Genomic DNA, 19,017 nt, shown 5'->3' with positions numbered 1-19,017 from the left:
TTTTTGAGAGTGAACTGACCGGAAACGAAACTGGTGCAGCGCGCGCGAACCTCTCTCCTGCCCTTTCCCTTCCCGGCTGAAGCGAATTGGCTCTTATTGGTTGCGCGCGTGGCGTGAGCACGCGCTGGAATGGTTGCTAATGGCTCACGCTCCGGCGCTGGCGCAGCTGTTAACTCATTAAACCGCCCTTTGCCGCAGCTGCTCTGATCGCGGAATAATTGGGTTTTGTCGTGATCATGTCTCAACCAAAACTTGTGAGCGAATGCAAGCTTCGCTTGAAAAAAAAACATTACGGAAAGGCAAGCATGCCAAGACGTCATTGATTGGGTCGAGATTGGTTGAGGATGTCGCTTCGTCCGAAGGCGCGCCTCTAAAGTACCGTCAGTGTTGCATAACAATAGGCGCTCGCTGCTACTTCGTTCGAGAGCTTACACGGCGATGATCCCAAGTTTGTGGTAAATAAGTTTGCTGTCTTAGCTACAGGACTAAGCATCTGCCAGCTGTAAGCGCAGTAATAAAGCATCAAAAGATATCAGGATTAAATTCTTACGCTAGCTTAGCTATACCATTATTCATAAAAACACTTAACAACAGCATTTTAAGTGATTTATCAGGGCTAACTGCGTCAAATACCTTAATATGCTGCTAGACAACCTTTGAGGGGGCCGTATAATATGCGAGGAAAGGGTACTCTTACGCATATGCGCCATCACGCGTCTAAAAACTACCATGGATAGCCGGTATAAGGCATGCATATTTTTTGTATATTTTAAATGGGCGCTATGACAAGGAGGCAGAGCAAAAAGTGCTACAAGTGTCGTACTTGCTTGCGTGGGTTGTCTTGTCTAAACAGAGAAAAGCTGAAGTGAGCGGGTGCGTCAGTGTGAAAATACGTCAAATTGTAGGGAAAAAAGGAAGTATGCTGGGACGGGCCTGCATTCTTGTTTTCTTGAGCGCTTATCAGAGAGCAGGAGAAGTTGCACTCAACGAAAAACATACCGTTCATTTCGTGATGCGCAGTTCTCTGGCCAATGTAAATATTGCCCAGAGGCGCGTTTTTGTCGACTTCCCTTATTGACCTAGTGCTCCTAGCGGGCACTCATCTGGCGCCTTATCCTATGTCAACATAAGAAAAAAACGTTTCTTATGGTTTTCATTCTTGCTACTGCTACTATAATATGACGAAAAGCAGCTGTACAACCTGGCCCAATAAGCCGCCCTTCTGACCCGCAATTAAACCCTAGCTCATTCATCTGTTCACTTATTACGGCTGAGCAGTGAAGAGAACTTCCATGTTGTGTGTATGATGACTGATCTTACCAAATGGTAAAAATATTACTGTCCCTTGACTGCGAACGTAAACCTGTGTAGCATTTCGCCTTATTGCGGATATTCGAAGTCGGAACAATTGCTAATACGTGCTATAATAGCAGTTGCTCCGAAATCGGGTATCCGCAACAGCCGCAACGCTACGGAGCTTTTATTTTGCTGCTGACGCTAAACAAAGTACCAAGCTAATTTATTGATTCAAGCAGTGCCGTCGTTAGCCGTCTGAATGCCTTCTTGTTTCTGCGAAATTCGTGACTGTCCCTTTGCAGGTGATTCTGGCAAAAGCCTCGAATATGGCCCGCCGGTTTGAAAGCGTGCACGTGGCGCGCCTCCTACAACACGTGGCTGAGACACGTGACACGCTTAGCGTGGTCCGGTCGTACGGCGTCGAGGATCGCTTCTGCGCACACTGCTACCGACTCGTGGACGCGGCGATGACTGCCCTGCTGACGCTAGCGGACTGCCTACGGTGCTGCCGTTTTCTCGGTGGCTTGTGTGGCTTTGTTGTCATCCTGGCATCCGTCGTCTTTGCCGTTCTTCCGTCGGGACGCATCCAGAACGTTGCAGCGGATGGAAGCTCTGTCGGGCTTGTACTTAGTTCGTCTATGGGAGTGAGTTGTTGCTTTTTGTATTTCTTTTTGTATTCGCTGGTATGCTCAAAGATATGTTGCTCTCCCTGCGTAATACTTCATGCACAGTTGGGCACAGAGCTGAGAGTGGTCATGCGCTGCTATACACTTACGCGCGTTTTAAGGACCTACGGTGGCCGCCGAACGCATTATTGACCCGGAATGGTAGAATACACTACTCGGTGTGCAAAAACGGGCCACTATGACCGAAGAGTAAACTAAAATGTGTGCTCCCAAGCTCAATGTCAATTTTTATGTCGCACGCCTCGAGCGTATCAGGCCAAAAATAAGATAGCGACCACTGAAATATATCGGCATTGGTTATTATTAAATACGGATCCCTACGTTGGGAGCATCTTTTGTTTATTTATTTCTCTTATTTTTGCAAATACATAGAGAACAGAGGAATTGAATAGAGAACAGACAAATAATAAAGTGAACGTTATCATTTTACCACTACGCATTAAAAAAAACATTGGATGTCTACAGTTTCTACTACCCTATGGAATCTCCTGCACATGACCGTTTAAAATTTATTTACTCAGTAATTTTTTTTCATGTATGGATTAGTTTGGTATGTGAGTTAGATTGATTACATTTGCGTACGATTTAAAAAAAAACTATTCCAGCGTTGTAGACAGCACCGATACGTGGCCTCTGCACTGTACTATTGAGTGCAAGGTTATTTTTCTTCAATGCTAATATTCTATGTGCCTGATGCACTGGAGGTTTTAACGCACCGTGCTGCTACCTCTCGCAAGCGAGAAAACTTGCTGGGTGGTACAAGTCGCAGCTCACCTCCCAAATATGTTACGCTGTTTCTGGGCTGTACAACCAGACTGGCTCACTTCGTTTGTGCGTTCAGGCTGCACTGCTTCATTTATGCGGGTGTTTAATACCGGAAGAGGGACCTTCGTTCGCTTAGCGTACGTGGTCTCCCTCCCCGTCGAAAATGTCCTGCATGCTTCGCATAACAGTGCACAACGTTGTAGCAAAGATGCAGTGGTGTTTCTTGAAACTCGGGTGGAGTCTTGTTTCTTTTTTTCAGGAACAGCCACGCACAGGTATTTGCAAGATTATAACGATTTCTTCATGCCGAGTGGCACAGGCAATATAAAGGAATTCTCATAAAGCACTACAGATTCCTCGCGAATATGTTGCTCATAGGATAAGCAAGAGAAGATGGAATCACGTCGTACATACACTGACTTACAGCGCGAAATGCACTAAATATAAGAAGTGACCAATAAAGATCTGCTCTAACATTATGTATTGCTGTTAAGCCAATGAATGACAAACGAAACAGTGGCGGCCGCATCTATCATCTCTGCATGAGCTAGATTCCTACGGGTGAACGCCAAGGCTGGGAGACACAATAGCGTCGTGTGGCGACGTCCACTTCCACGAAAAGTGCAACTGCTGCATAGGCGAACTTCTGTGCGGCTTTACAAAAGGCAGACAGCGTGGAAACGCATCATAAGTGGTCAGACTGAGTATTAGCGCCAACACTAAAGCAGTTTATTTATTCTTGCATTACCTTAACCAGTTCGTTACATTTATTCTCAGGGGCCGTGGTTCCAAGTGTATACGTGTTAAGCAAGAAAACACGTTGTAGCGGTCTGTGGTTACAGCTTGAGGTCGCGAGGCTTCAGTGGTAGGTGCTTGAAAGCGGCGCCGCAGCGCAACTGCATCAGCGACTTCTCGTGCGCGGTGTAGGTGCACATTCCGGACATCGCTTTGCTTCTTCTTGATGGAAGGTACGGTGCAAAATCTCCCATACACGAAATCCTTCAAATCCCAGCCGCAGTACAGCTCAGAGAAAAACACAAACCGCGAGGCTTCGCACTGCTCAAGAGGGCCTAGTATCTCATACTACCGGAAAACGGTAAACGCGGCATGGAGAGCGCCGTGAACCAGGGATCCACTGCGCCGCCAGCGCAACGCAATAGGCCTACGGAATCCAGATTAGGTATATGGCGGACATATCTATGGACACCCCATTCAAGCTGCTTATTAATGTGTCAATGCCTACCCATCGGCGGAACCACCCTCACTCGCTGCCACATTTACCGGACTTTTCATGGTGGCTAGGAAGGAAGACCGTCTCGTGGTCATGTAAACCCGACTGCTGTGGTGTAGCGACAACCATCCAATTCACCTTGGCTTATCTTCTGACGGGACAGGCTACGTCCGCCAACTATGTTGAGCGGGGGACTAGGATCGATACATGGTGGTATCAGAAAGCCCTGCATCGGATTTCATATGGTACCCATCCCATTCTTTTGGTGCTGCATTAATTGAAGTAACGTGTACGTCGTGCGTTCATGAACCGCGAACCGCTCAGGATTTGCACCATCAGCGTCTGTGGGCGTCTGAGTCTGTGGCCGCCAAGAACTAGCATCAGAACGTGACCCTGCATCAAATGCCCTTAGGTTAGAGGCCCAATGCCTTATGCAGTAGCTCTGCGCCGTCATCACTGCTCAGAACGTGGCCTCTGGATGGACTGGTGCTCTTCTCGGGGTCCTTCGTCGTCAAATGCCTCTACTTGGCGGACCTTCTAAATAACGAAACGTGGTCGGCGCCCTCCAGAACCCACACCCTGCACCGTTGTAGTATCAGGCGAGATACCGGCAGCATTTGCGTAAACTATCGCCCACACCTTTTTTTCCTGCTTTGGACACAGCACCGTCTCCTTTCGTTCTTCAAAACTGCCTTCCCGCGGACGCAGGCGCGCCTACGCTCTCCGACATGGAGGGTATACAAGCTGTCTTCACTATGGTGGAATTTTCATTGGCAATAGACCTGTTGAAGCCATGCAAGGCGCCAGGACCGGACAGCATACCTTATGAACTTTATAAAAACACGGAAGGCGAGTTTCTCAATGTGGCTAGTGGGGGCCATAAAAAAAGTTTGGGCTACATGAGTCATCCCTGATTCTTGGTGGCATGCAGAAATGGTCCATATTCTCAAACCCGGAAAACCCCAATTCAATATTCCTCGTACGCGCAATAGCGCTAACCTCAACGTTAGACAAGCTGAGGGAGCGTACGCTCGCGACATGTATTGCATGATCGCTCAAGCGATACTCCTTTTATCACCTTGGCCAAATCGGGTTCGGGGCTTATCTCAGTGCTGAGGATGGCCTTGCGTACCATTCTTCTATGGCCCTTATCATATGCTATTTCCGAAAAATTTGCACCATTCTGGCAATGGACATTCGTAAAGCATATGACCATGTGAGTCACGAAGTCATTGTTGGAATTCTCCGTTGGCTTCAGTTCCCTAGCCCTGTCTGCACATTCGTCGAAGCCTTCCTGTCCGCTCGCGCCTTTTCCATTCACCTGGCTGGTCAAACAGCAGGTCACTTCGTCCCACATCGGAGTGTCCCACAAGAATTTATGCTCGCACCAGTCCTTTTCAACATTGCCCTCCTTCCACTAGCTTGGAAGCTAGCGACGATACATAACGCAAAGTACGTAATGTATGCAGATGAGGTCACTCTTTGGTCTGTTCATCTTGAAATCTGCCACCAAGAACAAGCGCTCCAAGAGGCCCTAAACGTGACGCACAACTGGTGTGCTCAGATAGGGACACAAGTTCTCGTGTGTTGTCGATCCTGCACCACCGGCCTATCTTGCTTAGCTTGCGGTCATACTAGACGGCTTGGACCCATTGCTCCTTGCTGTTCAAGCTGCTCGATATTCTCAGCTCATCATTCGCACGGACTCGACTGAAGCCATCCACGACATACGTAGGGCATCTTGGTCCATTCTACTCTCAGATAGCATTCACTGTCTTGTTGCCACTACGAATATACTGATACGCATATGGTGGGTGCCTCTAATAGCCCTGTCGGGTCTCCTTCAAGCAGGTCTGGTAACCCATCTACAGATTACAACGTACCCACTTCCAAATTTTCCGGAAGACGCCTGCAGTCGACTGGTCTAGGAAAATGAAAACCTCCGGCGTACCACACGAACTATTTTACTGACGTGTGGGTCAGACCTCCCTGGTGGTTTAACCCGTCGAGAGGAGATTACGCTAAGGAAGCTGCGTGTCGAGGTCATGCTCAACCCACCTGTGACCGCTCTCTGGTCCCAACAGTAACATCGTCTTTACGGAGCGTCATGCTCATCTTGTGACACAAAAATGCAAAATGTGATAGTGGCACACCTACTATGCACGTGCCCAGGACTTCATGTAAGCCGTATCAGTCACTTCCGTGCAACAGGCATTCGGACTGGCCGCGCACCCTACCTTAAACGTTGGATTCATGGACCATATAGTCCTTCACTTCTAGATTTTTTGCACGAGTTGTTCGAGTACTCTTAATATGGTTTGTACTATGCCTAAATGCAAGCTTTAAAAAAAGAACTTTACGTGGGCACTTGTTTATTTTTTTGATGTACCTGGCCTTACCATGAAAGAGTGGCACATTACCTTATATTTGTCGAACCAAAGCAATCATTTTCAAAGTGGGGAATAGCAATTGTGGCATTCATATTAATTGTACAATTTATTTTGCTATGCACAAAATGAGAAATTTCCGAGAATTACATCACAGTGCCATAAGGCATTATATTTAGGTCAATAACTGACTATCATGTATTGTCGTATTGGTCGCATGCTTAAGAAATTAACTCCATCAGTTCGCAAGCAAAAAGAAGCAGCACTTTGGTACGAATATATATCTTTAACAGCGATGCTGTTTAAGCTCGTGGTTAGGCCGGCGAACGTGGGCAGGAAGACCTGGCCGATCCACGACGTCATCGCGCGCGCGGGCAGCACTCCACCGTAGCTTCGGCTCGCCGCGCCATGCGGGGGCCGCACATGCGCAAAAGCAGATCTAGTCCGTGACATCACCACGGGGGTATAAAAGCAGCTCTTCTCCGCCGCCGCGCCGACAGGACAGCCGAATCTCCGGCGAAGAGAGAAATGGGGCGCATGAAGCGCGTCGTTCCCGAAGGAAAAGGAGTCCCCCCCCCAAAAAAAAGTTGCGGCGGGGCGGCTTTCGCCGCCGCGCCGCTACTCGAGAACAGTTGCGACGACTTCAGTCCAATCCCAAATATCGCACTCGTATAGCGGCGGCGTAACGTCAGCGAGTTGCAGAAGATCCCGAGTTACGAGCTCGCGTTACCGAGAAAAAGCTTGCGTGCAACCAGTCGCGTCGACAACACGATAACGCCGGCCAAGCCATGGAGACCATTCACCGGCAATTTCAGAAACCCATGGGAGGTGCTGACGGATGGTTTGCCCGCGATTTTCTAAGCAGTGAGCTTGGCCTCAGTGGCCGTTGTGATAGGCTGGTACTGAAAATAAAACAAAGCAATCCAGATACTTTATAGACACAGTTTCATTGCTCTTAGGAAAACCACGCAGAAAACTTCACCGAGGCTCGCAGCATAACCACACAGAAGGCTTGTCGAAGTATCCAAGCATAGCCACGAAAAACTTAGTCGAACCAAGAATAACCTAGGTGGGCCCGCCTCGTTCGCTGTTTGCCCAGTCTTCGCGCCACTAGTGCAAAGCTGCCCCAAATGTTTTCCTCTCTGACAGACTTCTACTTGAAATTAAAATACAATTTTTCTTTCTCGCAGGTTTCGCTTCTTGTCATGGCGTCCACAGGGGCCGTGTTCTTTTTCGTCCAAACATTAGTATCCTTCGAGAAGTGTCTCGAGTACACTCGGTTGCCGCAAGAGGTAAGTGCTATAAGATCATTTTGGAAAATCAGTAGTTATTAAAGCGCTTTTGTGGCATAAAATTAGAATTTGCGGCAAAGAAAAACAAGATATATACTGTAACAGAATGAATAACTTGGCTAGTCATTTCCTTTCAATAAAAATTTTCTGTTGTGTGTAAGCGTTTTCTCCCGTCCACTCTCTTCACTCCTCGTCTCTGTGCGCTTTTACAGTTTCAAGATGCAAACGAGAGGACGTACATAAGCCTTTGCAAACAAGTTTTCAGCATTGTCCCCCACTCCACCAATGTTTTCTGGTGAGAGCTGACAATCGGTGACAATACGTCAGCAAATTTATTGCATTTATATAAAAAAGCTCAGTGCTCTTCCACTCTGCGAAGAAGAATGAAAAGCGAAGCTGTGTATGTGGATCCCTCAATGGCGAACTGCACCTACGCCGCGAGTCGCCCCGGCATTGCACTATCTTCGGGATTGGCCCACGTATCTGGAGTGCTTAACGCCTGCTTCACCTCCGCTGCGGGTCGGCCTGGAATTTCACTATCTTTGGTATCGGCCCACGTATCGGGTGTTTTGTGTGTACCGAAGAACATGATCATTGGGGAACTAGTCGTTAACAACTTCATTGTGAAATCGGTTAAGTCGTTATGTTTTTCATTTAATTACTTAGGTAATGACGACGAGCAACGCGAGCGTGTTTGCGCGGTAGCGCGCAGGGTCGCCAGTGAGCCAGCTGTGAAACAAGACAACGATGCTGGAGCCAATCTTGATAGTTTTGCGTGCACACATGGACACGGTCTTGGGGGAACAAAGCCCTTAACAGCTTCGTTGTAACAAAATACCTAGCAAAAGCATTCCATATTATGTCATTAGAACAGATAAAATGGAGCGATGCTTCATTGATTTCCCGAGTACTTCGTTTCCGCAACACAAGAGTGTTCGAGGTAGTTTTTGTCATTATTTTGATACTAAGACATATCAGGCGAAATTTCTTTTTCATCAAACTAGGTTGACGATGACGAATCAAAGAGCACCACCGACAATGCTCGGATAAATGCGAAAGGATGGGAGAGCAGCCAGATCATTGGCATTTGTCCAATGCATGATACAACGTGGCCTTCTGAAGGAAAGCTCGAATTCGACCACTATTCTGCATCCTACAAGCCGGGAATCCTGCCAGACGTTCTCACCGATTTGTCGTTTGTTGCGCATCCTCGAGAGAAGGTATCTTTGTTTACATCTTCACATTCAGCTTCTTTGGCGCATAAATAACCTAAGATAATTTGACTTCTCTTTCAAGCCGATGATAAGTTGGTTTTCAAGGTCGATTGTTCATCAAAAGTATAGACATGTTGGGAAGTTAGAAGGGTTGCATGCTTGGAAACTGGGGTGGTATAGACGGGACGAGGGTAAGAAACTTGTCAACAACGAAAACGACAAGCAGTTTATATATATATATATATATATATATATATATATATATATATAATGTTTGTGTGTGTGTGTGTGTGTGTGTGTGTGTGTGTGTGTGTGCAGGAAATAGACGCCGAATTTTCGGAAGACTTAATTACTAAACGTTTTCGGCGCTTCACTAGCCGAACACGTTTAGTAAATAAGTCTTCAAAAAAGTTCGTCATCTCTGTACTGCTTAGGTTACGCCGGCTCCTGCGTGCTGAGCTTTGAAGAAACCCCCTATATATATATATATTGTCACGTTGTAGTGATGGCGACTAATACAGTAGATGGATGGAAACAACTTTATTAATTTAGAGAAAACTATGAATCATAGAACTAACTCTTTATTGGGCCAACCTTAGCCCAGCAATACAAGCGGCATTCAAAGCACAACGATAGCGGTGAGCGCAGTGTCAGACCTAAGGTGTAATGCATAAATGTATAATGTATAATGAAACATGTATAAAGGCACGTCGACTTTTATGCAGTATTTGTCGAATGTTCCAGCGTAATCATTGGTTCGCGCATGTGTTCCAGAACCTCCTACAGAATTTGTGTCGCGCATACAATGTGATTACAGGAAGTTCGACGAGAACACACAGAACAGATAGTATGAACGATAACATTCGAGTAACTTGCAAATAATGCGGACGTGACTTGCGCTGAACTGCAACCTTGAGCTATAAGCGGGCGAAGTGAAGTCCCCGCAAAAGGCACATATGAGCGTACCTGTCAATATGAACAAGCGTCAAACGATACATAGTCTCACGGCCCTCTTACGTAGATAAATTTGTCAATGTTTCATTCAATAAAGCGACGAGAGGAGAACTGTTATTCACTCTCGCGATACGCGCTCCAAAGCACGCAAATATTTGCCTGTCTGTTATAATGATGTTTGGTTGAGATGTGTTTCATGATAGTTTTCTGTGAAACGCTAAGATGATCTCTAGGTTTAGTTTTTCTATAATGTTTATACCGGCGTGACTGACACAAAACACAGACACGAGAATGGGACACACATGGCGCTGGTTACAACGGCGTTTTTTGGGAAACACGATTACTTTTTGACGCCTTACATCAACTTCAAGCCTTACTTTTTCCGTTGGACAATGTTTCCTTATTGATTGGGCCACTAGGCATGTGGATGCGGTCCTACTGCCATCGTGGTCTTTGCATTGTCGCAATTCCTGCTTCGTCACCTGACACTCATCAAGCCATCGTTGCAACGCCATCGTCGTCATGAGGTTTTTATACATTCATTGTAATACCAATGTTATGGTGCCACCTTGGTCACTCCATCGTATTTACTCCACTTTGTCTTGACATTCTTGTCATACCGTCGTCATCATGCCATCGTCGCCACATTCATCGTCACACGATCTTCGTCGCGCCATTGTCGTCATCCCATTGTGGTCCTATTGTAGACACTCCATCATCATCATCATCATCATCGTCGTCGTCGTCGTCATCATTGTCATAACCATCATCATCATCAGCATGTTTTATGTGCACTGCAGGACGAAGGCTTCCCTGTGATCTCCAATTACACCAATCCTGCGCCAACCGATTCCCACAAGCGCCCGCAAATTTCTTAATATCAGCGCTTCACCTGGTCTTTTATCGTCCTCGATTGCGTTTTCCTTCTCTTGGTACCCATTCTGTAGCCTTAATGGTACAACGGATATCGCACCGGCGCATTACGTGACCTGCCCAGCTCCATTTTTTTCCTCTTCATGTCGATTGGGATATCGTCTATACCCGCTTGCTCTTTGATCCAAACCACTCTCTTTCTGTCTCTTAGCGTTAAGCCTAGCAATCTTTGTTTCACCGCTCTTTGCGCGGTCCTTAACTTGTTCTTAAGCTTCTTTGTTAGTCTCCAAGTCTCTGCTCCATATGTCAGCTCTGGTAAAATGCACTGATTCTACATCTTCCTTTTCAATCATAATGGTAAGCTTCCAGTCAGGAGCTCACAATGTGTACCGTATGTGATCCAACCCATTTTCCTTCTGTGAATTTCCTTCTCATGATCAGTGTTCCCTGTGATTAATTGACCTAGGTAAACATACTCTTTCACAGACTCTAGAGGCCGACTGGCGACATTGAACTCTTGTTCCTTTGCCCGGCTATTTATGAATATTTTCGTCTGCTGCATATTAATCTTCAACCCCACTTTTACACTCTCTCTGTTAAGATCGTCAATCATTTGTTGTAATTCGTCTGCATTGTTGCTGAACAGAACAATGTCATCGGCAAACCGAAGGTTGCTGAGACATTCGCCATCGATCTTTACTCCTAAGCCTTCCAAGTTTAATAGCTTCAATACTTCTTCTAAGCACGCAGTGAATAGCATTGTAGAGGTTGTGTCTTCCTGTCTGACTCCTTTCTTTAAATGTATCTTACTGCTTTTATTATGTAGAATTAAGGTAGGTGTAGAACCACTGTAGATATTTTCCAAGGTATTTACGTAAGCGTTCTGTACTCCTTGATTATTTTAAGCCTCTATGACTGCTGGTATCTCTACTGAATCAAATGCCTTTTCGAAATCTATGAAAGCCATATAGAGTGGAATATTGTACTCGGCAGATTTCTCAATATCCTCATTGATGACATGGATATGATCCCTTCCTGAAGCCAACCTGTTCCCTTGGATGAGTAAAGTCCAGTGCTGCCCTTATTCTATTGAAGATTGTTTTGGTAAATATCTTCTACAACACCGGGAGTAATTTATGGGCCTATTGTTTTTCAATTCTGTAAGGTCTCCGCTTTTGTGGATTAGTATAATATTTACATTCGTGCAGCTTACTGGGACCCTTGCAGTCGATAGACACTTTGTATAAAGAGCCGCCAGTTTTTCAGGCATTATTTCTCCTCCATATTTGATTAAATCGACTGTCATTCCATCTTCTCCGGCCGCTATCCCTCATTTCATGTCTTGCAGGATCCTTCTGACCTCATCACTAGATATAGGAGGAGTTTCTGTATCCTGTTCATTACTGTTTGTAATTGAGGTATCCTGACTGCTCTGGGTACAGTACAGGTCAGTATATAATTCCTCTGCTGCTTTTACTATACCTTAGAGATTGCTAATGATATTACCCTGCTTTTCCTTAATTGCATACATCTTGGTTTGTCCTATTCCAAGTTTCTTTCTCATTGATTTCAGGCTAGGTCCATTTTTTACGGCTTCTTCAGTCTTTCTCACGTTATAGTTTCGAATATAACGAATATAACGAATTCGAATAGTTTCGCCTTGTTGATCAGTTTAGACAGTTCCGCTAATTCTATCTTATCTCTTGAGTTGGACGCTTTAATATTTTGTCGTTTCTTTATTAGGTCCTTTGTTACTTGGGAGAGCTTGCCTACTGGTTGCCTTGTTGCTTGGCCTCCCACTTCAATTGCTGCCTCTGAAGCCAACATAGTTAGTTTGATTCATTAGCTCTATGTCGTCATCAACTCTTTGTTCTAAGGCTCCATATTCCTCTGCAAGTAACCGCCTGAATTTGTCTGCTTTTACCCTTACTGCCTCAAGGGTGACCTGTTTCTATTTGACCAATTTTGCTCTTTTTCTCTTCAAATTGAGGTGAATCCTAGCCCTCACTAACCTATGATCACTGCACTTTACCCTACCTATCACTTCTACATCTTGCACTATGCTGGGATCAGCAGAAAGTATGAAGTCAATTTAATTTCTTGTTTCACCATTAGGGTTTTTCCAAGTCCACTTTCTGTTGCTACGCTTCTTGGAAAAGGTGTTCATTATTCAAAGCTTATTCCTTTCTGCGAATTCTATCAGCATCTCTCCTCTAGCGTTCCTAAAATCGACGCCGTAGTGGCCAATTGCTTGCTTCCCAGCCTGCCTTTGCCCCACTTTTGCATTGAAGTCGCCCATTACTATAGTTTGGACTTTTCTCATCGCTCATTCAACATATTCATGAAACGGATCTATTTCCTCATCGCCCTGACTGGATGTTGGAGCACAGCCTTGGACTACTTTCATCTATACCTCTTGTTAAGTTTGAGTACGACTACTGCTACCCTCTCATCAATGCTGTAGAATTCGTCAATGTTGCCCACTATGTGCTTATGGATTAGGAATTCTACCCTGTATCGCTTCTTATCTACGAGAGGTCTATTGCAGAGGACATGTCCGTTATTCAACAATGAATACGCCTCATTAGTTCTTCTAATCTCACCAATCAATCAATCAATCAATCAATCAATCAATCAATCAATCAATCAATCAATCAATCAATCAATCGTTATTTTCATTCTGTCAATGATACAGAAAGAAGGCCGATGATATCCCAAGCAATATCTGGTAATCTCTTAAAGAGTCCTGCTAAGCTAGCCTCAATCGAGAGGGTTCGGATGGTAAGTCGCAAGGGTCAGTTTCTATTGGCGGCCTTTCCGGATCCAGATATCCTTAGCACCCTCTGCTGCGTTACAGGTCTGACCGCCGCCTTGGTGAGTTGCTCCGCAGCTGCTGGGGACTGAGGGTCATTGTGTAATTAGGTAATTGCAAACTTGTGTAATTATTGTGTAATTAAGTAATTAACCTTTCCATTTTGTTCTTTCTGTCATCGCGCTAACTTTGTCACCCGACTTTCGTCGGGCCATCATCGCCACTCATCGCCGGGACGCAGTCATCGTCATGTCATTGTCGGTATGCCGTCAGCCTCACTCTGTCGCCTTAGTAACGACATCACTTCAGAAACGTCATCCTATTGTCATGAAGTTATCGTCATGCCACCTTTGTCGTTCCTTTTGATGTCACTAGTTCTTTGCGTTTCTACCCGCTGTGGTGGCGTAGGGCATCGGAGTTGCACAGCTAAGCATAAAGTCGTGGGATTGAATTCACGCGAGAGTGGCCTCATTTTGATGAGGGCGAAATGCTTAAGCCTGTGTGTACCACAGATTGAGTGTACGTTAGAGAACCTCAGGTGGTCAAAATAAAGCAGAGGGCCCCTTTACGGCATGCCTAATACCCGTAAGGTGGTTTTGGGGGTCGTAAAACGCCATAAATAATTCGCCGTTCTATCGTAATAATTTTTTCGGCATTAATTCGCGATTATTCCACCGTTGCCATTACATGTTTCTGATTGCGTCGTCTTCAGACAGTCGTCGTCATGCATTGGTTGTCATACCGTCGTCGTGATGCAGTCGTGGTAGTTGAATCGTCGTCATTCTGTCTTCTTTATCTACGTGACGTTTATGTGACGTACCGTCACGTAGACATCACGTTAATAGAAGGCGTCACGTGACGTACCGTCTACGTGACGCCCTCAGTTTCATACAGTCTTCCTCATATAGTGGTTACAATGCCATTGTTATCATACATTCGTCATATTCCCATTGTCTACAAGCAGTAACCGCTATAGAAGCGTCATCATTTCACAATCGTCACATCCTTGACGTCGTGCCGCCACTTTCTCTATGACTTTGTCGTTCCATCGATGTCGTTCTTTCGTCATCTTTTTATCATCGTCACTGGGTCATCGTGCTGCCGTCGTACTCATGGTTGCCCATAAAAAATTAAGACTCACAGCAAAGATGGCCAATACTAGAGAAGGTGCATGTCGCATATAGTCAAAGCAAGGAAATTTCAGAATGACCTCCGCCGATTCTCAGCAATAAGCATGCTTTCACCAATATAGTGCATCATTATGTTTATCCTACGATAATCGCATTACCGTCGATAGTCATCGTGAGATAGGGTCGGCCCAAATTTTCGTATTTGATTGTGTGTTCCCTGTTCTGGCACATTTCGTTCGTGATGACTCTGATGAATATATTTCGCTTCAGTTCATTGGCTGAATCGCAGTTCGCAATGAAACGGGCAACGTGGCGCACAAAGCCCTCGTTTCTGCAGGCCCAAGTATGCACGCGAAAAATATGCGAAAGGAAACTGAAGGCGCAGGCCCTCTGCACATGTTTGATGTGTTTTAATATAGCGTGCTAAAACTTCAAATTTGAGCAATCTTTCGCCATGATCCCATATCGTAATAAAACACTGTCAAATAGAAATGCCTTAGGTCAGGTCTGTCATGTAGCCCTCAACATAAGCCCTGGTTTTTTAATTGTTTCCTTTCTTATATCAGTTTGTCTTATTTTAGGCAATACAGGTTATGAAATAGCACCTCATGAACACAATAAACCACGAGGGCTTGAAGTGGTCATTGTATATGCGTTGAACGCATATGTCGAGCCATTTTTTTCTTGTACCTTAGGCAGCACGCTCTGCGAACGTGTTCGAAATGCCTTGTTAAGGTACAAGATTGCAAAACAATGATCACTATGAAAATACGGCACATGCAATTGTACATACAGCAAATCGGACTTGAGCAGAGCACCTTTATTCGCATGAGTTCAAATTTTGTGCTCACCAAACCAGCTAAAAATCAATGAAATCATTTAATATAGATAATAAAATATTTCTTAGTAATGTAGGTTTCAGTAGATTTAAAGGTGCAATCACATCATGTAAAATACGCTAAAAAACTTGGATGCTGACAAACTTCGCTTAGCGCGTGTGTAATTCGCGCTTTATGTTTTCAAATAGCTGTGTTGAACATTGAAATGCAGACTCGTGACGATGAAGTGAGCGAAATACAACACTTTACGTCAGTTTGAATTTGGACCCCGTTATTTAGCACCAAATTTAGAATAGCGGGTACATCAAACCGACATAGTTGAGTGGACTCCGTTGCGTCAACGGCTACGTCAGCTGCATGGGATCACCTTCTAACCTTTCATGACAGACGCAGTCACTACCGCCTAGGTCATTTAACATTCCGGCATCTAAAAAACAAATACCGCGCAGGTTCGAGGTGCTGTGGCGACAGCTGCAGACTCACACCATACCCTCTCATCACCTCCTTTCACTCATCCACCCCTAATCTACCTCGCCTCTAGCTGTAAATTTTACTCCACAACCGAAGCCAATCCTAATAAGACCATGTGGTGGTGCAATAAGCACCCCCTCCCTCGTCCCTCCGTAAAAAATAGGATGCGAGAAGCAGCGGGAGGAGGCTTTGCGTAGCCCCAGGCACAATATCCAGGAGTCCATCCTTGGTTGAGCTAAAAGGGTTGCGAGGGACGACCATGCGTAGCACCCTCACCCCTCTGTCCCTTTCCTTCAAAAGGAAAAGAAAAGTTTTCATCACCACCACCACCACATAACGACCTACAATATGGGCTTCCTTTCTGTGTCCTATAATCCGCGTTGATATTTCGGTGTATTCAAGTACTTTATTCAGGAAAATCGTGCCAATTAGAAATGCAGTACATTTGGACGGATGTATTAATAACACAATGCTTACGAGACGCATAATAAGTGACGTACCTTATAAGTGACGTCTCTTTGAATGTAATTCTTGATGAACAACTGAATAAACCAGTAATATTTGAACGTCAAAGGGCTGCGCACAGCCTAATAACAGTAACATGCCTTTCGAAGAATACGTGTAATAATAGTGAAAAAAATAATCAGTTGTATGAAATGTGTCTCGTTTCTTGTCCTAAACATACTAGCTGTATTCCCATAAAAGATAACCAAAGTCAAAGGCAAAACGAAACACTTGACACCCTCAACAGGCAAAGGAAGCACACTGGGTTTTGGTGATTATGTTTTTGCTAAACAACCATCTTCAATATTATTGCTGGCAAATAACCTCGATAACCTGGACCTCGAGAGCCATGACAATGCATGGCAAGGCTCGAAACACCTTCAATAATTGGCTTTGGTAACTTTTCAGTGGCCCAGTTTTAATTTCCTTTCCCAGAGGGTGTACATGTGAAGACGTCGAGACGCAGAAGGTGGCCACTGGGGATCACAGCGTCAGGACTATGTGGCCCACTCTCCACCTTTCTCCGTTACCTGCTATGCTGCATATCCCTCCATAAAACAGGTAGCAGCATAACTGATGGCCTGGGAAGCCGGATCAAGTGAAAGTGCATCGTGATACGCCTCTCTTGAATGACGTCAGGCCATATACACGTAAACAAAAGTGAAACTGATGCTGGGGCTTGCTGTATTTTTACGAGGCTGGAGTTCATATTACCTCTACTTACCACACAAAGACACAAAAGTGAAAGATGTCCGGGAATTTCCAGTGAGAAACAGCATGCACGCTTTGGTGTGATGTAAATTTCCTGAGAGGAAAGTAACGAGCCCTGTGTATTAGACATTGGAGTGCATAGAACACTGCGATGCAACCAAGATAGTAATGCACACCCCACTCGGGAGCATGCTGGAAGCAAATGAACGTGTAATCAGTACTGTAGTGTCTTTATTCTTGTGCGCAAGGCGTGGTAGCATGATCAGCTCGACGAAAGCTCAGCACGTGTTGGCTCAATGTGATGCTCAGCCGTTTGCTTAATATGGGCCATTCATAGCGGCCAGGTCACACCAAGATTTCATACGACTTCTCAAATGGATGACGATGACTGGTCTCCGAGAATATCACCTCCATAAACGCCAATACAACATATTTTCTTATGATATTAGGTGTAAGTCCTTGCGGTATTCAATGTATCTTTTATACGTGCTGAACTGCCTTTAAAAGATTTCTTTATCTGTTTCGATTTCAGGTTGGCGTTGTCGGTCGCACCGGCGCAGGCAAATCGTCACTGCTCATGGCTGTTCTCAGAGTCTTGAAAGCATCAGCAGGTTCCATCCGTATCGATAATGTCGACATAACAACGGTGTCGCTCCGTCGACTACGGTCCGCTGTCACCATCATCCCACAGGCGAGAAGAAAATTCACTTATTATTGCTAAATCTAGATGACAAGCCATAAACTATGAAATGGGTGGCAAATATTACCTTAGAAAAAGAAAGTCATTGGAAAAAATATGATAAGCTGAAGTCTTCGACAACCTTTGATTTTATGCTTAGCCTTCAAGTTAGTAATACGAAAAACGTTCTCATTATTTTGTTCACCTTTTTTCCTTCAAATATTAAGAAACCCTGTTTGAAAACGTCTGAAGCGAAATAATTCTTCACTGAATAGTGGCGCTGGGCGCTGCTGGGTCGCCTCGATAGGAATGCGCTGAGAAATGCTGTGACATATTATACAGCATACATTCGATAAACGTCAAACATGTTCAGGATTTGCCTGTACCACAACTTTTGTGCCCAACGATAATTCACTATGAGTACCCCTTCTTTAAACAGGCGGGCTTTCGACATCACCATTCTTTCAATTAGGTGTAGTTGAAACTGTAAATGGACAACAAGGAGTCATCCCAAGTAAAGTCACAGAAACAGAGACAGTGAGTTGGACATTGGACACAAAGAATGGGTAAAAAGACCATGCAGAGTTACACAAATGGGAAGAAAGGAATGAGAATGGAAAATCTGTACGATAACACAAAGCCTCGAGCTGATTCCCGAAGGACAACAACATTCTGGAGTATATACTCGCAATAAGGTGAGGGATGTCTGTGCTGCAGCGAGAATCGGTAGTTCAGACAGCACACCTTAATGAATAGTGAAGGCTAGTAAGGCCCTAAGTAAGCTACGCCTTCTATAAGCGCTTAGGTTTAAAGCGCACAGAAACATCAACTGGTCAGTAGCTGGGACAAGCAAGACGCACTTAGGGTATTCGTGAAAAAAAAAAGCAGGGAAGTTACCGATACGACCGGATCCGTTACAGGCATCGTCAAAGGTACAAATTAGGCAAGTTAGATAGAGAAGTTCTGAGGAAAAGAAAAACATGAAGGAAATGTATAAAAAAGTGGTAGAGCTTACCTTATGAACAGGCTAGGCGACGATTTGTATTGTCTATGTGTCAAAGAGGGGGTCAATACGTCTTAATGGTCATCATCATCACTTTATTCGCTGTTACTTTGTGTCGAACAGATTATTTGGTTGCAGTTCGACAAGTACTTATTAAAGTATTTAGTGGT

General features: G+C 44.9%; 1 protein-coding gene across 1 annotated transcript in view; it reads left to right on the top strand.

Annotated features, from left to right (window-relative positions):
* The window catches only part of LOC142588607 (ATP-binding cassette sub-family C member 3-like), a 97,392-nt gene that overhangs the window by 56,775 nt on the left and 21,600 nt on the right, over window positions 1–19,017 (top strand). Inside the window, exons 9-12 of the mRNA XM_075700442.1 lie at window positions 1,599–1,940; window positions 7,556–7,657; window positions 8,662–8,877; window positions 17,698–17,856. Of these exons, the coding sequence (XP_075556557.1) occupies window positions 1,599–1,940; window positions 7,556–7,657; window positions 8,662–8,877; window positions 17,698–17,856 (819 nt within the window). The remainder of the gene's footprint in view (window positions 1–1,598; window positions 1,941–7,555; window positions 7,658–8,661; window positions 8,878–17,697; window positions 17,857–19,017) is intronic.

This window comes from Dermacentor variabilis, chromosome 7, assembly GCF_050947875.1.
Source record: "Dermacentor variabilis isolate Ectoservices chromosome 7, ASM5094787v1, whole genome shotgun sequence".
Classification (NCBI taxonomy): Eukaryota; Metazoa; Arthropoda; class Arachnida; order Ixodida; family Ixodidae; genus Dermacentor; species Dermacentor variabilis.
This window is presented reverse-complemented; position numbering and strand designations above follow the sequence as displayed.